Source organism: Petaurus breviceps, unplaced genomic scaffold (assembly GCF_028583685.1).
Source record: "Petaurus breviceps papuanus isolate PSGF00001 unplaced genomic scaffold, PetGlider_PUasm1.0 551, whole genome shotgun sequence".
Classification (NCBI taxonomy): Eukaryota; Metazoa; Chordata; class Mammalia; order Diprotodontia; family Petauridae; genus Petaurus; species Petaurus breviceps.
This window is the reverse complement of record NW_027186372.1, coordinates 7374856-7395681: the sequence shown is the minus strand read 5'-3', so window position 1 is coordinate 7395681 and position 20826 is coordinate 7374856. Positions and strand designations below refer to the sequence as shown.

General features: G+C 41.7%; 1 protein-coding gene and 1 long non-coding RNA gene across 4 annotated transcripts in view; one reads left to right on the top strand and one right to left on the bottom strand.

The window, feature by feature from the left end:
- Positions 1-20826, top strand: part of ERGIC1 (endoplasmic reticulum-golgi intermediate compartment 1) — a 149385-nt gene that overhangs the window by 51992 nt on the left and 76567 nt on the right. The window contains exon 1 of one of the 3 annotated variants that reach the window (XM_069102363.1): positions 8673-8695. The exons of the other annotated variants lie outside the window; for them this stretch is intronic. Coding sequence (XP_068958464.1) covers positions 8688-8695 — 8 coding nt within the window. The 5' untranslated portion in view covers positions 8673-8687. Of the gene's footprint in view, positions 1-8672; positions 8696-20826 lie in introns of those variants that run through there. 3 annotated transcript variants of the gene reach the window in all.
- The window catches only part of LOC138172645 (uncharacterized), a 237588-nt gene continuing 232151 nt past the window's right edge, over positions 15390-20826 (bottom strand). Inside the window, exon 2 of the long non-coding RNA XR_011171200.1 lies at positions 15390-15444. This is a non-coding gene — a long non-coding RNA (uncharacterized lncRNA). The remainder of the gene's footprint in view (positions 15445-20826) is intronic.

Here is a 20826-nt window from a genome sequence, read left to right as displayed (position 1 = left end):
CTCCCTATCCTTGTTTGAATTCAGATCCCTGAGCTCAAGAGCTCTAAACTAAATGCTGTTCCCTTAGACTAAGCTGTCCCAGACATCAGCAGCTTCCTGCCAGGATTCCCATCCCATAAGACTCTTGGGAGCCTTACAGCTCGATTTCAGACTTCGGTTTAATTGTTCTCTTCAGCAATTTCAATTATCCATGACTAGACTGCATAAGATTGTGTGCCCCAAAGTCAGAGATAAAAGCTAAGGCAGAGAGCTTTGCAAGTAATTCTAAGTATAATCCTTCTTATGCTCTGGCTCCTAGTATCTCAGCAAATTCTGCTTTATTCCCCACCCCCCAACATTACCCTTTCTGTTGCCCCACAGTTATATGCCAAGGTTGCAAACTAGAAAGTTTGCTTTATGCCTCCGTGTGTGAGATGGCAAGATTGTAGACTTTAGCTCTAGAAGGGACCTTAAAAGAGTATGCCATCTAACTCTCATTTTAAAGAGGTCGACATGGAGGTCGGCTTCCTAACTTGGGCAAGTCAGGAAATGACTTGCCTAAGGTCATACAGGCAGTAAGTGGCTGAGCTGAGGCCCTAATCCATGCCCTTTGACTCCAAATCTGGTTCTCCAAGGTTCTTCACCATTTTTTAGAAGGTCAACTGACAGGTAGGGCTCATATCCGCCATGACGGTATCATTTGTCTTTATAGAGAAGCAGCAGGATTGTAAAAAGAGGGTTAGTCTTGCAGTCAGAGTTCATATCCTGACTGATGCTTCCTAACCCTGTAATGATGGGCACGCCATTCTATCTCCTTCGGCCTCAGTTTCCTCATTTGTAAAGTAGGAGTGATCATGGCTGTATTATTGGCTCTGGAGGAAGCTTGGCATATGGGATGTTGTTTTTGCTGCATTCGACTTAAAGTTATTTCTTGTTTCCAGTGATTTGGTAACATTGAAAGGGCTGCAGTAAATAAGCGTTCCAGGCCTGGAGTCAGGAAGACCTGAGTTCAAATCTATCCTCAGACACTTAATAGCCGTATGACGCTGGGCAAGTCACTTAATCTCTGTTTGCCTTAATTCACCAGAGAAGGAAATGGCAAAGCTTCTCCAGTATCTTTGCCAAGAAAACCTCGTGGACAGTCCACAGGCAAGAATCGGCCACGCTTGGAGGGTCGGGAGGAGCCCGGTTTGTGGGCATCGTTGCCCGCGATAACCTGGAGAACTGGCCGGCTCGGCTCTCATTTGTGTGTCCTGTGAGCCCCCTCTCCTCCTGCCCATCCATCCCTTGCTTACAAGTCACAAAAGGCCATTGCGTACGGCAAAAAGGGTTTTTGTGGTTGTTGTCCTTGCCTCTGTTGTGTCCAGCCGGCGGCACACAGCCCAGCAATTTCTTAGTTATTGTTCTGTTGGGACGAAAGCTTCCCTGCTGGTTGGGAGTAGGGTTTGTCTTATTTAAACTTTTCGTCTCCCTGTCTGCAGATCAGAATGCCTCATTCGTCATGAGCACTCAATAAATGTTGGCTTAAATTGGCTAAAATAGCACGAAAGAGCAGTTAAAAACTTGGGCCCTTCAGTAGGGAATGCCTCTCCTTCCGATCAACTTCCATTTCTTTTCTGTATATGATCTTTTGTGTACCTAGTTAACTACATGTTGTTTCCCCCGTTGCAATTGGGAGCCTCAAGGGTAGGAACTGGGGTTTTATTTTTGCTTTGAATTTCTTCTTATCCCCTATCACCTTAACACAGTGCCTGAAGTGATTAATAAATGCTTGTTAATATTTGATCCTTATCCCAGTATTTGAAAGACTGGATTTTCAAAACCAATAAATTGGGGATAGTTTTTCTCTATATAAGAAACTTCAGAGTGTGCTTTTCCTCAAAAAACAAAAAAAGACAACTTAAATTTATTATAAGAAGTAACAACAGACAGCAGTTTTTTTTCCTGTTTCAATCAGAACTTGTTGGGTCTACGGAACTCCTAGTAAGGAAAACTCTACCAATGCAAATATGTGACTGACTGTTCAGCTTCTTGGAGTGTAGGAGAGTGCCTGGGACACTGACAGGTCATGCCTTGCCCAGGGGGCATAGCTAGTATGTGTTGGGAGCAGATCATTTAGTTACTTCAGATTTTCATCAGGATTCTTTGATGATTCATTCTCATTCATTGCTATTCTATGGTCATAGCGTGTACTGAATTCTAAAGCTTTTGTTTGTTTTTTCCATTTTACATTATTTCACCACAAGATTTCTTTTGATTGTGAGCCCCTAAATATATTTAAAATGTGAATTGGAGCTAGCGGAGACCTGAAAGGTCCTCTTGTCAATTCAAAGAGGAGGAAAATGAAGTCCAGAGAGTGTGTGAATTGCCTGAGGTCGCCCAAGCACCAAGAGGAAGAAGTGGTATTTGAACTCAGGTCTTTTAGTTCTAAATACATTTCCCTTTCCATTGCGTCTCATTTCTGTTATATGAACTCAAGAGGGCTTGTACTTTGTACCTGTCACGTACAAGTCTAGAACTCCTATGGAATTCAGATGCTCCTTTGAACATTCATTTCTCTCTGGCAATCCTTATATGGAACTCTATGCCTGATTTTCATTTGATCAGGTCTTGCCCAACCTTAACTTGAATCACTCAGTATCTGATCTCTCAAGGTTTTATAAAAGGGTTATCAGGATTAAATTAGAAGAAAAGAGATGGGTGGGTAGAGGTAGGCTTTTAATTAAATCCCCTTGTTGGCAAGGAGCTGACCATGTTCTGAGGCCAGATTGGCTTGAGAAATATCACCAAAATACATTCTCTCCCTAAAAAAAGAAACTCATGAAAATAAAAATAATTCCTTTTAAATCCATGTTTAGGGCTCCAACCTGGCCAGCAGCCATGAAGATGAGAGTCCAGTCCCCAAAATAGCTCCTGCCTTTCAGCATTTAAATGCCTTCTGTATTTTTATCCGATGATAGGTCACTTTTGAAAAACCAGCTAATATTTTGCCCCTCTAAGAATACATTGCCATTTATAGTCTCGGCATATGGGATGTTGTTTTTGCTGTGTTGGCCTTAAAGTTATTTCCTGTTTCCAGTGATTTGGTAACACTTAAAGGGCTGCTCCCTAACTGCCTTGCTTGGCCCTCCTTGTGGCCTTGATAGTTCTTATGATTTCAGGAGGCTTGGTGCCAAGCCAAGCACCGAGAACTGGCTGCTTTTAATGACTCCGGAGCAGAAATTGAGCTCTTTCCTCTTCCTATGAGATCATGTCATGGACCACTCTGGTTCGTTTTCTTGACGGCTGGTACTTATAAAAAGGCTGTAAACGGTCCATTCCAGATGTATTCCAGAAAGTACTATGTCTTGATATTAGTTCTTGGTTCAAGAATATTCAGCCTTAGAGTGTGAAGAGACCTCCCGCTATGGCCTGTTCTAGCCCTTTGACCCTCTATTCATATACCTCTTCAATTTCTTTAATCATGCTCATCACTTTTCTGTACTTCTGACAACCTGTAGGATTATAGAATTCTAGGGATAACAATAACTGTAATAATGATAATTATTATTTACATTTCACTTTAAAATTCACAAAATACTTCACATACATTATCTTATTTGAGCCTCACAACTACCCCATTAAATAGTACTAGAGGTATTATTACCTTCATTTTACAGATGAGTAAACTAGGATTCAAAAAGACGTAAGTGGGGGTGGCTAGGTGGCACAGTGAATAGAGCATGCATCCTGGAGTCAGGAAGACCTGAGTTCAAATCCAGCCTCAGACACTTAACACAAAACTAGCCGTGTGACCTTGGGCAATTCACATAACCCCAATTGCCCTATGTTCCCCTCTCCAAAGAGCAAAATAAATAAATAAATGGAACTTTCTAAAAAACAAGAACAAAAACACGTAAGTGACTTGGCTAAAATCATACAGCTAGCAACACTTAGAGGCAGTATTTGAACCCAAGTCTTCCAGAGTCCAAGCGAAGCACCATATATATCCTATGCCACGCTGCAGTCACCTGGTCCACCCTAATCCCCCATTCTGCAAACGAGTATACTAGGTGTAGAACCAAGTTGCTGTGGTTCATTCCAGTGAGCTTCCTAGTCTGTGATGCCATCTCCAGTTTAAAGGTACATAGTAAAATTCCTCTTGTGGCACTCAGTGCGCAGTTCTTTGTAAATACTCTATTATGCAATGGCTTTGAAAATACTCCCAGAAGTTCAAGTGACTTAATTGTCTTATTATTTTTCCAGTACTTCCTGTGAGAGAGGTTGGAGAGAAAGCTTAGTATTGTATTCCCCTGATCCTTCTGACTGAGCTTGAAAGCCTTAATTAGGCTCTGGCCAGGATTTACTTTAATGAGAATACCTGGAGTCAGACTGTTCAGTCCTGGCCACAGGGACCCCCCAGAATGGTTCCAGTTGCTATTCTCATGGGTGCTTTGGTTGGCCTTAGGGCAGATAGGAGTTTATATGCTCTTGTTTGGACCCTAGTGCTGCCAAACAACAATTTATAAACCCCCTGGAAGAACTGGTATGGTTGAGTATGAAGAAATCTCTCTAACAGACTTTTTCTTAATTCTCCTGGGGCTAATTGTGATGACTCAAATGGGACCTCAGTCTTCATAGAAGCAATCACTGCTTTCCCTCTGGTATTCCATTTGCCTAAGATTCTGCTACCAGTACTGGTGACTTAATGACAAGGAGCTTAGAAAAGAGGAGCTCCTAGCAACTTGGGAACATAGGGGCATTCCATTTGACTTTTCACCCTGTTGCTGAATTCTCCAGTTATCTCTGGTGCTTCTTGAGATGGTTGAGGAATCACAGGGCAATAGCAAAGGGATGGTCCAAACTGATAGGCATTCTTGTCACATCAGCCACAAAAGTAGTCAGTCAAGGGAGGGAGAGGGGTTTGAGGTCCCAGTAACTCTCATAACAGGTTCATTCTGTTTTGAAATAGTTTTAAGTTTTAGGAAATTTTTTCCTTACATCAAAGCTAGATCTGCTTCTTTTTTTTTAAAGCAATTGGGGTTAAGTAACTTGCTCAAGGTTACACGGCCAGGTGTTTCTGGGTGGGTGCTAAGTGTCTGAGCCCGGATTTGATCCAGGTCATCCCGACACTGGAGCCGGTGCTCTTACTTGCTGTGCTACCTGGCTGCCCCTAGATCTGCTTCTTTGCAACTTTCACCATTGTTCTTGGCTCTGTGCCTTGGGCCAAGCAGAAAATAAGTTTCACATCTCATCCTAGATAGCTTCATTGAAGTTATCTTATCACTGACTGACCCCTGAACCCAAATTAACTTTAATCTTGGGCAAACATCTCTGGTTCCTTCTGCTAATCTTCATGCAGCAGGATCTCAAGGTACTTTACTGTTCTTGTCATCCATTTCTGAATGGGTTTCCACTTTTATTTTTCCTAAAATGTACCACACAGAACTGAAAACAGTATGCCAGAGGTAATCTCTTTTAATTCAGCCTAGAATTATTTTTTTTCTTGGCTTTCATGTCTACTATTGACTCACATAGGCTCTGTCCCAAGCCTCTCTTGGTCTTAGAGACCTCGTCAGCTGCATTGGGTTCAATCATCTTTACATATATGATTTCCAATTCTACATATGTAGGCCTGTTCTTGCTCCTGAGTTCCAGTCCATTATCACCATTTCAAAACAAATGTCCCATAGGCATCTTAAGCTCAACATGTCCAAAAACACAATGCATAATCTTACCCTTCTACACCTCTTCCAAATTTCTGTGGAGCTTTTACTGAGGGTGTCACCCTTCCTTCCAGAACACCCAGGTTCACATATGAGAAATCATGTAAAAGTCTCCCGCAGTTCCTTACTTTCCCTCACCCCATACTTCCATTTAGTTGTCAGAACTTCTCATTTCTACCTCCTCAGCAACTCTTGCATCCATCTCCTCTCTACTCATAAGGGTACCACCTTAGTGTAAGCCCTCATCATCTCTCATCTAGACTATTATAAGAGCTTCCTAATTGGTCTCCCTACCTCATGTCTATACCCTCTGTGATCCATCTTCCACGGAGCTGCCAAAGTGATATACCTCGAGCATAGGTTGGACCATGTTACTCCTCAACTAAATAGGCTCTAGTTATTGAATGAATTCATGAATATTGAATGAATCTGACCTCTATAGTCACTCATCAAGACTCTCATGTTCTAAGGACTAAGAGCCATAAATTCACCTCTTGTTGCCTAACTGGGCTCCTTGTCTTGAATTTCTCAGAACCTTCTTCAATTAATCTTCCTCATAGCTTCTAGATAAATCTTCCTAAAGCACGGGTCTGACTATCTCACTCCCATGGTCAGCTCCAGAGGCCCCTATTCATCTTAGATCAAATACGGATTTCCCTCTTAGTCTGTTCAAGCCCTTTACAACCTAGTTCTGACCTATTTTTGCAGGCGTATTACACGTTACTCCCCTACGAGTACTCACTCTGCAGTCTAGCCGAACTGGCCCACTCGTGCTTTTGTGCCTGAAGTTCCCTCTCCCATCCCCATGCTTTTCCACAGGCTGTCCGCCATGCCTGGAATGTACTCCCTTCCTCCTCACCATCTCCTCTCACAACCCCTAGCTTCTTTCAAAGCTCAGTTCAGTTAATCAACAAGATTTTTTTTTAATTCTAGTAGATTTTATTGGTATTTTTTTGTTTTTATATCACCTAAGTTTCCATTTATATCCTTCTCCCTCCCCACTCCCAAAGAGCCATCTCTTGTATCAAATCATTTTTTAAAAAGATGAACAAGAGGCAAAGAATTGAAATAGAGGAGATGTTCATCAGTTGGGGAATGGCGAAGCAAGTTGTGGTAAGTGATTGTGATGGAATGCTATTGTGCTGTAAGAAATGATGAAGGGGATAGTTTACCTAGTTTACCTAGGAAGACATATATAAGTTGATGTGACGTGAGCAGCACTGGGATATTGAACAGTAACAACAGTATGGTAACAGCGACCAATTGTGAACAACTTAGCTACTCTGATCAAGACAGTTATCCACTACAATTCAGAAGGACCCATGATGAAAAATACTGTCCAACTCCACTAAGAGAACTGATGAACTCTAAGTTGAGATTGAAGCATATTGCATTTTCACTTTATTTTCCTTGCCTTTTTTTTTTTGTAATTTGATATGGAAATACATTTTCCATGCCTTCGCATGTATAGTGGATAATGTGTTGTTTGTCACCTCACTGTATGGAGTAAGGGATGGAAGGAGGGAGAGAATTTGGAGCTAAAAAGAAAAAGGAATAAAAGATGAATAAGAGAAAAAAGTTGAGGGAAACAAAAAATCAGTACATCAATAAGTAATTTATTGAGAATCCACTATAGGCCAGGCATTGTACTTGACCCTGGGGGATATAGATATAAATCAATTAGCTTATACTTATTAATCACTAGCTATGTTCAGCCATTACCCAAATGATGGACATCCCCACAGTTTCCAATTCTTTGCCACCACAGAAAAAGCTGCTATAAATAATTTTGTACTTATAGGTCCTGATTTTTTTAAAAATTTCTTTAGCCTATAGATGGTAGTGGTATTGCTGAGTCAATGGGAATGCATAGTTTTATAGCCCTTTGGGCATAGTTCCAAATTCAGAGCTTGATCCTAATAATAGAGACAGCAAGTATAATAAATGTATGCAGTGTAAATATAAAGCAAAAAAAAAATACAACCATATTCAACATAGTAGTTAAATGTAAGGGAGTTTGTGAAGAGAGAGCACTAGCAATTAGGCTCATCAGGAAAGGCTTCATGCAGAAAAAGAGCTGCATGTTAAAGAAGAGAGGGGGAGTCTCTGAGGTGGAGGTAAATAGGGGGTGGCCAGTGCAAAGACTGAGAGAGGGATAAAGATAGGAATGAGTCCCTGCCCTCATGGAGGTCACATTTTATCAGGAAAGATAATATTTACCTATAGAAGTACAGGACAAAATAAAACAGGGTCATCTGTGAGAGGAGGCACTAGCATCTGAGAGATCAGGTGCATGTGACATCTGAGCTGAGCCTATATTTGGGGATAGTGTCAGTACACTATGGGACTCTGTGTTTGGGGGGAGGGAAGGGGGAGGTGCTGCTCACAGTTCCTGAGCAGTTCTTCTTTATTCTTTCTTTCTATCCACTGCCACATTAAGACTACTAGGTCATCCTCAAGAAACTTTTAGAACTAAGTCCTATCATGCAGGGCTACCAGGAAGATGTACAATTAATTACTTTTTGCATTTTGTTAGAGGAAGAAAGTAATTGGTGTTGGGAACCCTTCTTTTGTTGGGGGGGGCAGGAATTTGATGGACAAAACTTCTGAGTCATCATTTCTATATTGATGAAGATTTCACCTGGATGACTGTGCGGCTTTGGACCGGAAGGTCCACCTCCCTCCAGCCTCTCTGCTGCTGGGGTGGAGGAGAGCTGGACAGGCTGGAGCCTGACGCTGCTCACTCAATTCAAGGGCATCCAGATAGAACGTAAAAGTCTATTTTGGGGGAAGGTGACCCATCACTTTCACATTATTTGTTTTTCAGTGGCATATAAATTTTATTAAGTCTTGGAAACAGTGACATCACAAGTTGCTGCCTGGTTACCGCCCACGTATGGTGAACCACAAAGTGATTTGAGATCCATCTGCAAGATCACAGAAGTGAGAACCTAACCAAGGAAGTTAAAATAGCATAGCTGAGCCATTTTGCTATGAAAAGAAATGACAGAGTAAGTCTATTAGTCAGATATTTCCAGTGGCTCTTGCCCTGCTTAGGGACATGGGAAGTCTTATGCATGTTTTCTTTGGGTTTGGCTGTGCATCCATCCCTTGACTTAGAGAATGAACAGTCCAAAAAGTGTATTGTAAATTGGATTTCTCTTAAACAAATTCTATTTTTCTGTTGATTTCCAATATAAAATTTGACATGTGTTCCCAAAGAAGCCTTTTTTCACTAAATGTATTGAAGTTACACTCAATAATTCAGCACACATTAAATCATTATTTATAGGAAAATAGCTTTTTGCAAGAACATTAATGATAGTTCAGTGGGTCAGCGACCTAATCCTTTTTTGTTACTCTGTCCCTCCACAAGAGCAGATTATAATCTGTCTGTGCTTTTTCAGCCTGTGTGGTTCTTTTTTTTTTTTGTTTTTTGGAGGGCAGTTGGGGTTAAGTGGCTTGCCCAAGATCACACGGCCAGTTTTTGTGTTAAGTGTCTGAGGCCGGATTTGAACTCAGGTTCTCTTGACTCCAGGGCCAGTGCTCTATTCACTGCACCACCTAGCTGCCCCGAGCCTGTGTGGTTCTCGTCCATGACCTTCCATAAATCCTCCTAAAAGGTCAATTCAGCATGTTGTAAGCCTTCCTCTAGGTCTTTTAAAACTTCATGAATACTCATACTGCACTTGGACCATCCATCTCTCATCCACTTGCAATGAGTGTTTACTCCCTTTTATGGTCATGTATGCCTTTGATGTCTCTTACTTTATTATTTCTCACAACACAAGGCATCATTGGTAATATCTTGTGGCTTCCTTATAGCCACCATGCGTGCTTCTGTTATCTTTTGAGTGACTTGAAATCCCAATCCTTCTAAGGCTCTGGTCTTGTTTGTTGCCAGTCTGTCAATAAGCATTTATTAGGCACCTACTGTGTGCCAGTCACTGTGTTAAGCACTGAGGTTACAAAGAAAGGTAAAAGACAGGCCCTGCCTTCAAGGAGCTTATAGTCTAACGGAGCCATAATTCATGCCGTCTATACAGTAATAATTACAAATAAAGTTGCAGAACAAGCAGGAGATTGTTTGGCACCATATGTAGAGAGCTGAATTCAATAGTCAGGAAGACCTCAGTTTGAATCCTTCATCAGAAACTTACTGGCTATAGGATCACAAGCAACTTAATTAACTTCTCTTGGCCTCGGTCTTCCATCTGCAAAATGAAGGCGTTAGAATCAATGAGCGCTAAGATCCCATTTATCTCTGGATCTGTAATAGGATTCTACAATCTTAGGATCCGTAAGGGGACCGAGGGGTAAGTGGCCAGTGAAGTGGGATTTCATCATTCTTCTTCAAGGGCATCTTGTTCCTCCCACCCAGCCGTTTCCCCTTCATCTCCTCGCCTTTGCACAGGTGGAACCCCATGCCTGATCTGCACTGCTTCCTTATTTTTGCCTCTTAGAACTCCTACTTTCTTTCAAAGATCAGTTCAACTGCTACCTCCTACATGAGATCTTAACTGGTTTTCCCCAGCTGCTGCTAGTGCCTTTCTGCTGTATTGCTTTAGGTTTATTTTGTATAAACTTATTTCAAACATTTATGTTTGTATATGTCAGACATGTCTCATCCTATAGAATGTCATCTCCTGGAGGACAGAGAATATCTCATTTTTGACTTTGTATCCCCAGCACCCAACACAGAGCCTGACTCATAGCAGGTGCTTAATAGATGTAGCTTTTATTGATTAGAATGCAATCCTTTTTAGAGGAAGACTTAACTATTTCCAAGACCTGTGGTTTTAATAGTTTGGCTGTGTATCATCTACTTTCCCTTCAACCTTTCCTCCCTGCTTTCCTCACACACATACCCCACATCTTCCCCTCATATAAACTGATGTAGTTTGTAATGTTTCCTTGGAGTTATTCTGATTAAAAAATTCATTATCTTTTTGCTAATCAGGTAATGAGTCTCCCCAAATTCCCATGGGTTAGTTGTGATAGACACAAAGTCTATCATCAGATTCATCTTCCGAGCCTTTCAAATTTGGTAGGATCTGCCAGAGCTTGCAACTCTTCGGGTATCGCCTTGGATAGCCTAGGTCCTTGTATCCTGTTATAAAGGGAATTTGTTCTGTGAGGTTTGGATTCAGTCAAAAGCTGCACTTGAGGACATAGAGGGCCACATGTGGCCTGGAGGCTGCAGGTTCCCACCCCTGACCCAGGGTCACCTCATATCATACTGAGGTATTGAAGAAATCAATATTACAGACAATCAGAACAGTTGCCTACAATAAAATAAACTCTAATCAGGCAGTTAACAAAAGTTAATTTCTTATGTTGGTTGTTTCTGAATGAAAATACATTCTGAGTTAAAAGATCATAGTTTTAAGCTTCCAGGTAGTTCAGGGAAGCCAATTTTACCCATATTTCAGTTAAATTATAGCACTACTTTTTTTTTTTTTGCTTTTTGGAGGGAGGAAGGTGGGCAATTGGGGTTAAGTGATTTGCCCGAGGTCACACAGCTATTTTGTGTTAAGTGTCTGAGGCTGGATTTGAATTCAGGTCTTCCTGACTCCAAGGCCGGTGTTCTATTCACTGCGCCTTCTAGCTGCCCCATAGCACTACTATTAACATAGTAATTATAATACTTTATTAACTGTTTTAGTCCAGATCTACAATTTTATCAGTGGGTGGAGAACCCTCTACTGGTGCCGATTGGGAGCTGTCTATAACATAGCCCCAGAGAATCAGCTGATGCACAGAGAAGTTATGTAACTTGTCCAGGGTCACACAGCTAGTATGTATTAGAGACAGTGTTTGAAAACATCTTCCTGACTCTAAGCCCAGCATTTTCTTCACTATTCAGTGCTCCCTTTGTGTGTATGTGTGCGTATGCCCACATAAATAAAATAAGGGTAGTATTATAATTTCCTGGATTTTATCTTGTACATGTTTCTTGGTTATATAGTTAGAATAAGGGATAATAAGTGGATGGGCCCTCCATAGTGCTTCACTGGCACTTAACAGAATGTTAAAATACACAGAAGAAGTCTCCAGCATTCAGGGAGTAGATCCTTCTGGAAGATTTGTGAAAGGACATGGGCAAGAATTTTATGGAATAAAAAGGTATAGTTTGGCTGGCTTAGAATTTTCTGTTTGAGGGAATACCCTTGTGAATAAAGTTATTCATTCATTCCAGCACGGAAGCACTCTACTATTACTACATATACTGTGATACTGGCACCATAGCATTAATAGCTAGCATATCTATACCACAGAACTAATAAATTGTCTCATGATAAAGCTATTATATGATAACATAATTAGGGAATCGGGATAGATAAGATGGATCTGCTTGGTTGAGGAAACAAAAGAAAGTAAAGCAAAACAGGCTTAGCTTTGGTGATGGCACAGGTGGGGGATGTTAGGAGCAAGGTGTAGAAAGAGAGAATCACCAGCAGCAGAGAGGAAGGAAATGGAATCTTCCAAAGCCACATTAGCTATGGAGGTAACATCATCTAGGATGGCGGCATTTATGTAGCTCTTTAAATTTGTTAAAGCACTTTATGCATGTTAACTCAGTTGACCCTTAAAAGAAAGCTGTGTGTCATATATGTCAGCCAATAGATTGGATCTATTCTTGGGCTGAAATTTGGTCTATCAGAAAACTTATTGAACCCTTATAGTTTTTCATTTCTTGGGTCTTCAGTAGCACTGTCTTATTACTAATGCAACCAGAACTGGCTGAAATTAGTAATAGGTGAGGTACTTGGAACCTCTTTATATTGTGGTATAGAAGAAAAGGTCCTGATTTGGAGATATTAGGGTTTAATAGCAGCTCTGCTCTATATCTCTGTGTCCTGGTCAAATCACTCCCCCCCTCCCACCCCGGCTCTCACTTCCCTTATCTCTAAAATGAAGGGGTTGGACCAGATATCCAAGGTCTTCTCCAGATCAAAAGACTGTGGTCCTCTGTTATAGAGAGTATATATGTGGGTCTATGTATATAATATGTATATATGCACATATATATGTGTAGATATGTGCATATATATGTGTAGATATGTGCATATATACATATGGGGGTAGAGAAACTTATATAGAGACAAAAACAAGAAAGAGAAACAAAGGGTAGAAAGAGAAGGGAGAGAGAAATGTGAATGCACATACACAGAGCTCTGTGTGTACAGAGACAGACAGGAGAAAGAGAAGAAGGGAGGTAGAGACAAAAAGAGAGAGGGAAGGAAGGAGGAAGGAGAGATGAGGTAGAGAGGGGAAGGGGGGGGAGAGAGAGAGTGTATGTCGAGGGCAGTTGGATGTTGATTGTTGTAGTGTGTCTTGTCTTGCTAGTAGGTCCCCTCAGCACTTTTTTTTTCCCTTTTGGAGGGCAATTGGGGTTAAGTAACTTGCCCAAGGTTACAGGGCTAGTTTTTTTTATGTGTGTGTGGGTGTTAAGTGTCTGAGGCCAGAACCGAACTCGGGTTCTCCTGACTCTGGGGCCAGCCATTTACTCACTGCGCCACCTAGCTGCGCCCCCCCCTTAGCACTTTTGGGAATTATGAAAAAAATTGTGTCATTTGGGATCATCTTCAACCAGAGATTTGGAAATGCCTTTTTTCTTATAGGAAAGTAGTTCCAATTTTAAAATGAAAGTCACTGAGGAAAATAGTGGTCAGCATATCCAATTTCACTTTAGCTCAGCTATATAGTGACAGAATCCCAGAGCCAGAAGGTGCCTTAGAGACCAGCTATAGACAAAATGTGTGACTGAAAAAGAATCCAGCCTCTGCTTGAAGACTTCCAGGGTAAGGGAGCCCACTGCTTCCTGAGGTACAGCTCCTCTCTCCTTTGGTCAGCTCTTTTGTAGGGCTGAAAGCTCTTTCTGCAGCTCTACCCCTTGTGCTTAGTTCTGTTCTCCTGGGCCAGTCAGAACAGTTTGATGTCTCTTCCACTTAGCAGCCTTTCAGATGCTTTGAAGTTAGCTAGTGTGTCTTCCAGATTGTCTCTTCTCCAGGCTTAACACTCCCAATTTCTTCAACTCTTCTAAACAAGCTGAAGCTGCTGTGTGTGTTTTCTAAAAGTGTGCCTAGAACTCAACATTCAGAACACTGGATAGATTTCAGAGCCTGCTGGATGACACAGTGGATAAAGCAGAGGACCTGGAATCAAGACCAGTCATCCTCAGGCATTTACTCTCTGTGTAATCTAGGGCTATAGGCAAATCATTTAACCTCTGTTTGCCTCAGTTTTCTCAACTATAAATGGGGATAATAATAGCATCTGCCTCAGGTTGTTGTGACAATAAAAACAAGATAATATTTGTCAAACACTGAGCACAGTTCCTGATAAATGCTTGTTTCCTTCTAGATAGGTCCTGATTAGGACAGAGGGATCAAGCAAGTAAGCATTTATCAAGTACCTACTATGTGCCAGGGACTAGCGATACAAAGCAAAAATGAAACAGCTCCTAATCTGAAGGAGCTAACGTTCTGTCAGGGAAGACACTGTGAACCTCTGTTCATGAATTAAGTGTATATAAAATTGTAAGTAACAAAGAGAAGGTAATTGGAGGGGAGGGGTAGGTGGAGGGATCAGGAATGACTTCATGGAGCAGGTAGGGCTTGAGGTAGGCTTCCAGGAAGTCAGGGGAAGGAGGGAGTAGTACATGGTAGGCATGGGGGTCCTGTGGGACCGCATTACAGAGCGCAAGCAAGGGAATCATTTATAAAAAGATTGGAAGGGTAGAAGGGAACCAAGCTGTAAAAGGCTTTAAAAAACAAGCTGAAGATTTTGTATTTGATTCCAGAGGCAATAATGGTGAGCTGTAGACTTTGAATAGGGGAGTGTGATAGTCTGACCTACACTTTAGCCACATGACTTGGGTGGCTTTGTAGGAGATGAATTGGAGTGAAGTGAGACTTCAGGCAAGAAAGGAAGGGATGGGAGAGGAATAAACATTTGTATAGCACCTACTATGTTCCAGGCACTGTGCTAAGCTCTTCTCATTTGATCCTCACAACAGCCCTGGGAGGTAGGTACTATTATCCTCATTTTACATTTGAGGAAACTGAGGCAAGTAGAAGTTAAGGGAGTTGGCCAAGTTCATAGTAAGTGTCTGAGGCTGAATTTCAACTCAGATCTTCCTGACTTCTCACCCAGTACTTTACCCACTATTCCACATAGCTGCAATTAGTAGGTTATTGCAATGGTCCAAGTAGAACTATTATCTCCTTTTCTTCTCTTGATGCAGCCTGTGGCAGCAGGGCATAGGGGGTAGGGCACTAGATGAGGCAAAATGAAGTGAGCAGAACCAGAAGATCATTGATCACAGTAACAGCAATATGGTAAAGATGATCAGCTGTGAAAGACCTAGCCTCTCTGATCAGTACAATGATCCACGCAATTCCAAAGGACTCATGGAGAAAAATGCTATCCCTCACCTGGGAGAGAAAACTGATGAACTCTAACTGCAGACTGAAGCCTATTTTTTTTTTTCATTTTATTTCTTTTTCTTTTTCTAACACGGCTAATATGGAAATATGCTTTGCTTGACGTCAGGTATCATATTATTTGTTTTCTCAGTGAGTTAGGGAAGGATTGGAGGGAGGTAGAGAACTCAAAAATTTTTTAAATGTTGACATTTTTAAAAAAAACCTTAAAAAATTAATCTTAGAAACTAGAAGGCAAATTTTGTATTTTATAACATTTTATTTTTTTTGTGTCTATTTTTTTTTTTTTTTTTTTTTTTTTTTTTTTTTTGCTTTTTGGAGGGGCAGTTAGGGTTAAGTGACTTGCCCAAGATCACATAGCTACTAAGTGTCATGTGTCTGAGGCTGGATTTGAACTCAGGTCCTCCTGACTGCTGCTCCAACTATTGTCATATTTAGAACAGAAGAGCTGGAAAAAGCATTGGATTAGAGTTGTAAAGGACCTTAAAGACATTCCAGTCCAACTCTTTCATTTTACAAATGAGGAAAATGAGGCCCAAAGAAGTGGAATAATGAGCCCAAACCCATCCAAGTCGTGAACAGCACAGCCCAGAGCCGGGATTTTGACCTGATTCTCCATTTGCAATCCATTGCTCTTTTCATTTTGCCACATGCAGGTCCTGACTCTTCCGTTTATTAGCCACAGAGCTTTGGGCAAATCACTTGATGTATCAACTTGTTTTTCACACCAGTAAAACAGACAGTAGTACTTGTATTTCTCACTTCACAAGGTTGTTCTGAGGATCAGAGGAGACAATACACACATAAGGTTCTTTTGTATACCTTGGCAGTGCTATATACACATAAACTAGTATCAGTATTCCTTTTCCACATCGTGATATGGAGAACGACCCTGGTTCAACAGAGCGCAAACTTTAATGAATACTACCAGCTCCTAGCACTTAGCAGAGTTCTTGGCACGTAGCAGACACTTAAATGCTTATTGACTGACTATAAAGTTAGACTGGTATGGGTCTCCTAACAGACTGTGTCTGTCATCTGTGGTCTAGGACGAGTGTGGAAGGGCACATTGCCAGAAGGTTGGTCCCTACGTGATGGACTCCCAGAGTTCTTGTGGTTGAAGCAAACTATCTGCTAAGATTTGGGCAGGCTTTAGTCTGTGAAGGAAAGAGCCATGTGGGTAAAATGCCCCAACTAGCTATTTAAACAATGAGCACAGGGACTGGAAGGGCTGTTATTGTCTTTACAGCCATAGTATTAAGTCTAATTGAGATGCCCCTTTGCTTTAATCTAAACCCGTTTCTTTCCATCTGGTCTTTGGAGGGCAAAGAGAACGCACCTTCTGCTGCATCTTCCTCATTACTGTAATTGAGTTTCCTCTTGCCTTCTGTGGGTTGTGAGGAAAGCTCTTGATGAACCTCAAAAAGCCAGATTTAAATGGGAGTCATTGCTACTGTTATTGGTGATAATAGGAATGAAGCAATTTGTTCCAGGCTGAATAACTCCATTTCCTTTAAGCTCTTTCCCAACCCATTGATCACTCTGATTGCTCTTGTACAAAACGTATCCGGTGTGTCTGCATCCTTCTTAATGTGAGGTGACCGAAGCTAGACACAATACTCCACTCTAAGGACGGGCTGACTAATGTGGAACATAGTGGAAGGATTACTTCCTGCCCTTGGCATGTCATAGCCCTATTAATTCATCCTTGTCTCCTGCTGGCCTTTGTCACAGTGGCATTGTATTGCTGATTCATTTGGCCTGTGGTCAGTTGTAACAAGCCACCCCCTGTTCAAGTTCTTTATATTATGCTTTAGGGGGGCCCATCTCTTCCCAGCCTATGTTTGTGGTACTGGATTTTTAGCCCTTTTGAATATCATTCTTTTCAGCAAAGTACGATAGATTCTCAGGTCACCCAGTGTCTTTTGGATGTTGTTCCTGTTGCATTCAGAGTTCCCAGCTGATTTAGTGTCTTCCTATTTGACAGTCATCTTTTTAATACTCTCATCAAAGTCATTAATAAAAATATTGCTTAGAATGGACCCTAGACCCATGGGCTATTCTAGCATTAGGTAATGGGGAGAATACTGGACTAAGAGCCAGAGTATAGAAGTGGTAAGAGGTAGAGAAGAGAACCTGGGCTAGCTTTCAGAAGGTCAGAGTTTGGGTTCTGGCTCTTAGATGAGCTGTAGAACAGGGTGGAACAATTCACTTCAATGAACCCCAGTTTCCTCATCTACTAAACAGAAATGCTAAAATTATACTACCAACTCACAGGGTGATGATAACGTAAGTCTCAGGGGCTATCTAAAAGTTGCTGTTCATTTTCTTCTCCTCCACACATTGATACATCCTGCCTATCCAATAGTAGTAATGTGATTGAGACTGTGATTTCCAGGTCTGTCAGTGTGAATGTAATGATGGTGGGAATTCAGAGTCCCAAGGTAACCAAGCTAGATTCCTTAGACCCATAGAATCTTAAAACTGGGAAATCATCTAGGCCAAACCCCTAATTTTCCTGTTGAAGACAATGAGTCCCATAAAAGAAAAGTGATTTGCCCAAAGTCATGTAATGAGATTTTCCCAGTGGTAGCAAGTAACAGAACCAGGATTTGAAACCATGCCCTGCCCTTAGATTTCAAATCCAGTGTGGTTTTTTCCACCAGCATGCTACTGCTTTGTATTACCTCTGCATCATCTGTCTCTGTCTTCTTTCCCTGCTCTTCAGTCATAAATAATCCATAGTCCAGGTGGTCTGGTCACAAAGTAATGTTGACTATTTCCTAATATCCATATATTCTTATGAAGGAAGCTAAGTGGCTTAGTGGACAGAATGCCAGGCCTCCTAGAGTCAGGAAAACTCATCTTCCTGAGTTCAAATCTGGTCTCAGACACTTACTAGATGTGTGACCTTAGGTAAGTCATTTAGCCCTGTTTGCCTCAGTTTCCTCATCTGTGAAATGAGCTGGAGAAGGAATTGGCAAACCATTCCAGTACTTTTGCCAAGGAAACCACAAATGGGATCACAAAAGTCGGACACAACTGAAACGACCGTACAACAAATATGTTCTCGTGGACGGTTGCTTACAGATTCCCTGTCTCGACTCCCTTTCCAAGGTGTTATAATATCATTTCATATCCATTCATTTTCTACTGTTAGAACCTGTAAGATGGATATTTGCTTGTTGAGGGGGAGGGCTTTGGTTTGGAGTTCTCATTTGCCAAAGCTGATGGCTGTTTTTCAACTCTTAGCCTCCTTCGTGACCTCTCTGCAGCCTTTAACGCCATCGTACACTCTCTTCTCGACATTCTCTCCTCTCTAGCTTTTCACAACCCTGTTCTCTCCTAGCTCTCCTTTTCCTCTCCTTGTATACCTCTCTGACCTCTCCTCCCTCTCCTCTGATGGACGGATCATGGATCTCCCTCCAGGTCGTGCCTGCTAACTGTGAATGTCCCTCAGTGCTTCATGCTGGACCCTTTTCTGTCTCCTCCTCTGCTGTTTCTCTTGGTGATCTCGTCGGCTGCCATGGATTCAGTTGTTATCTTTATGCTAATAATTCTAGATCTCCATATACATCTCTAACCTCTCTGTTGACCTCCACTCTTACATCTCCAAATGCCTATGAAACATCTCCAGCTGGATGACTCACAGACAAACTCAACATTTCCAAAACTGAACTCATTATCTCTCTTTTTAAACCCTCCCCTCCTGCTTACTTCGCTATTTTTTTGAGGTCACTGCCATCTTCCCAGTCACCTAGGTTTGAAATCTATTTGTCTTCCTCAGCTCCTCATTCTCACCTCCATATCCAATCTATTGCCAAGACCTGCCCATCAATTTTACTTTCATGATAGCCCCTGCATATGACCCTTTCTCTTCTCTTACCACTTCCCAACCCAGTACAGGCCCTTATCACATCATGCCTGAATTATCACAGTACTCTGCCAGCAGGTTGTCCTGCCACAAGTTTCTTCTTATTCTAGTCCATCTTTGTCTCAGCTGTCAGAGGGAAGATCTTTCTAAAGCACAAGTCTGAGCATGTCACCCAGCTGCCCATTGAACACCAGCATGGCCCCCCCATCATCTCTCCAAATAAAAGTACCAAACATACTCTCTATCCAACTGGTTCTTCTGCTTAACATTCATAGCCTCTCCTTTCCATCCACACACACCCCTCCAGTCACCTTAATCTCTTCTCCCCTCTTCCCCCACGTATTCTTTGATCCAGTGATGCTGGCTTCCTTGCTATTCCTTGAATAAGACACTCCCTCTTCCAGTGTTTTTGCTGGCTGTTCCCCATGCCTGGAATGTTCTCCCTCCTCATCTCTACTTCCTGGCTTCTCTGGCTTCCTTCAAGCTGCAACTTGAAGTTCCTCACACTTCCCAGCTAAAATCCTGCCTATCCCCCGTAATTCTTGTGCCTCCACACTCTGTTCATTATCTCCTATTTATCCATTATGTGGCTTATTTGTATCTAATCGGTTTCCTATTATCTCCCCCATTAGATTTCAAACTTGAGAGCAAGGACTGTCTTTTGCCTTGTTTCGTATCCCTAGTACTTAGCCCAGTGCCTGGCAGAGTAGGTGCTTAATGCGTGTTTATTGGCCGACTAATAATGATCTGTATTTATTATAGTTAATAAATACTTAGGTACTTAATAAATACCTGTTGAATTGAAATGTACCTGGAAATATTCTCTTCTCCCTTCTTTGGATGACCTGCCCACTCAAGTTCCTAAAATAAATTCTTTCCACTGTAGTCAACATCCTTCTCCTGAAGAGCAAAAATAGCTTATCCAAAGGTACCTCTTCCAACTGGTTCTATCCAGGTTCTATCCAAATGGTTTCTCTTCCCTTCCCTCTGCTGCCACCACCACTCACAAACCAGCCTGGTATGTTCTTTTCTCTCCTGCCAGGCTGAAGAGCAAAAAGGGGGAAGTTTTGAATCAGCACCACAGGCAGCATGGTCCAGTGGAGAGGGCTGGTCTTGGAGTCCAGAAGACCTGGGTTCGAGTCCTGTCTGGGTTCGAGTCCTGGCTCTGACAGAGTCTGGGCAGGTTGCTTCTTTCAGTGCCCACAGGCAATTCTCCATGATTCTGTGTTGCAGAACAGAGGTTTTCCTCCCCAGGAATTGTTCACCCTAGTGAGTTCACAGATCTGGTTGGAATTCAGCTTCTAGAAGACCTTAAATGTCAGACTTGGAAGTTTATAGTTTACCTTGTAGCTCAGTGATTCCAAACCTTTTAAAAATATCCTACGATAGACAAGACTTGTGATTTCAGTGGTACTGAGAATCCCTTGATCAGTGGAGGAAGCACCTTCTCTGTGATCAGTAGCCTTAAGGAGTTACCCAGAATACTGAGAGTGGACTTGCTCAAAGTATGAGAACCCCCTTTTCTGTTTTATTTTGTGGTGTTTTTTTTTTAAATTTGAACCTAACAAACATCTAATGAAATTAACTATGTACATTGGAATAGAAGAGAAGCAAACATAAAACTGCATTGTATGTTTGTGTGAGGTCTTTTGGTACCTTCCGGTAGATGTCAAATCTGAAAGGATTTTCTCTGTTGTATCTTTTTTTTTCTTTTTTTTTTATAAAGCAATCGGGGTTAAGTAACTTGCTCAAGGTTACACGGCCAGGTGTTTCTGGGTGGGTGCTAAGTGTCTGAGCCCGGGATTCGATCTCCAGGTCA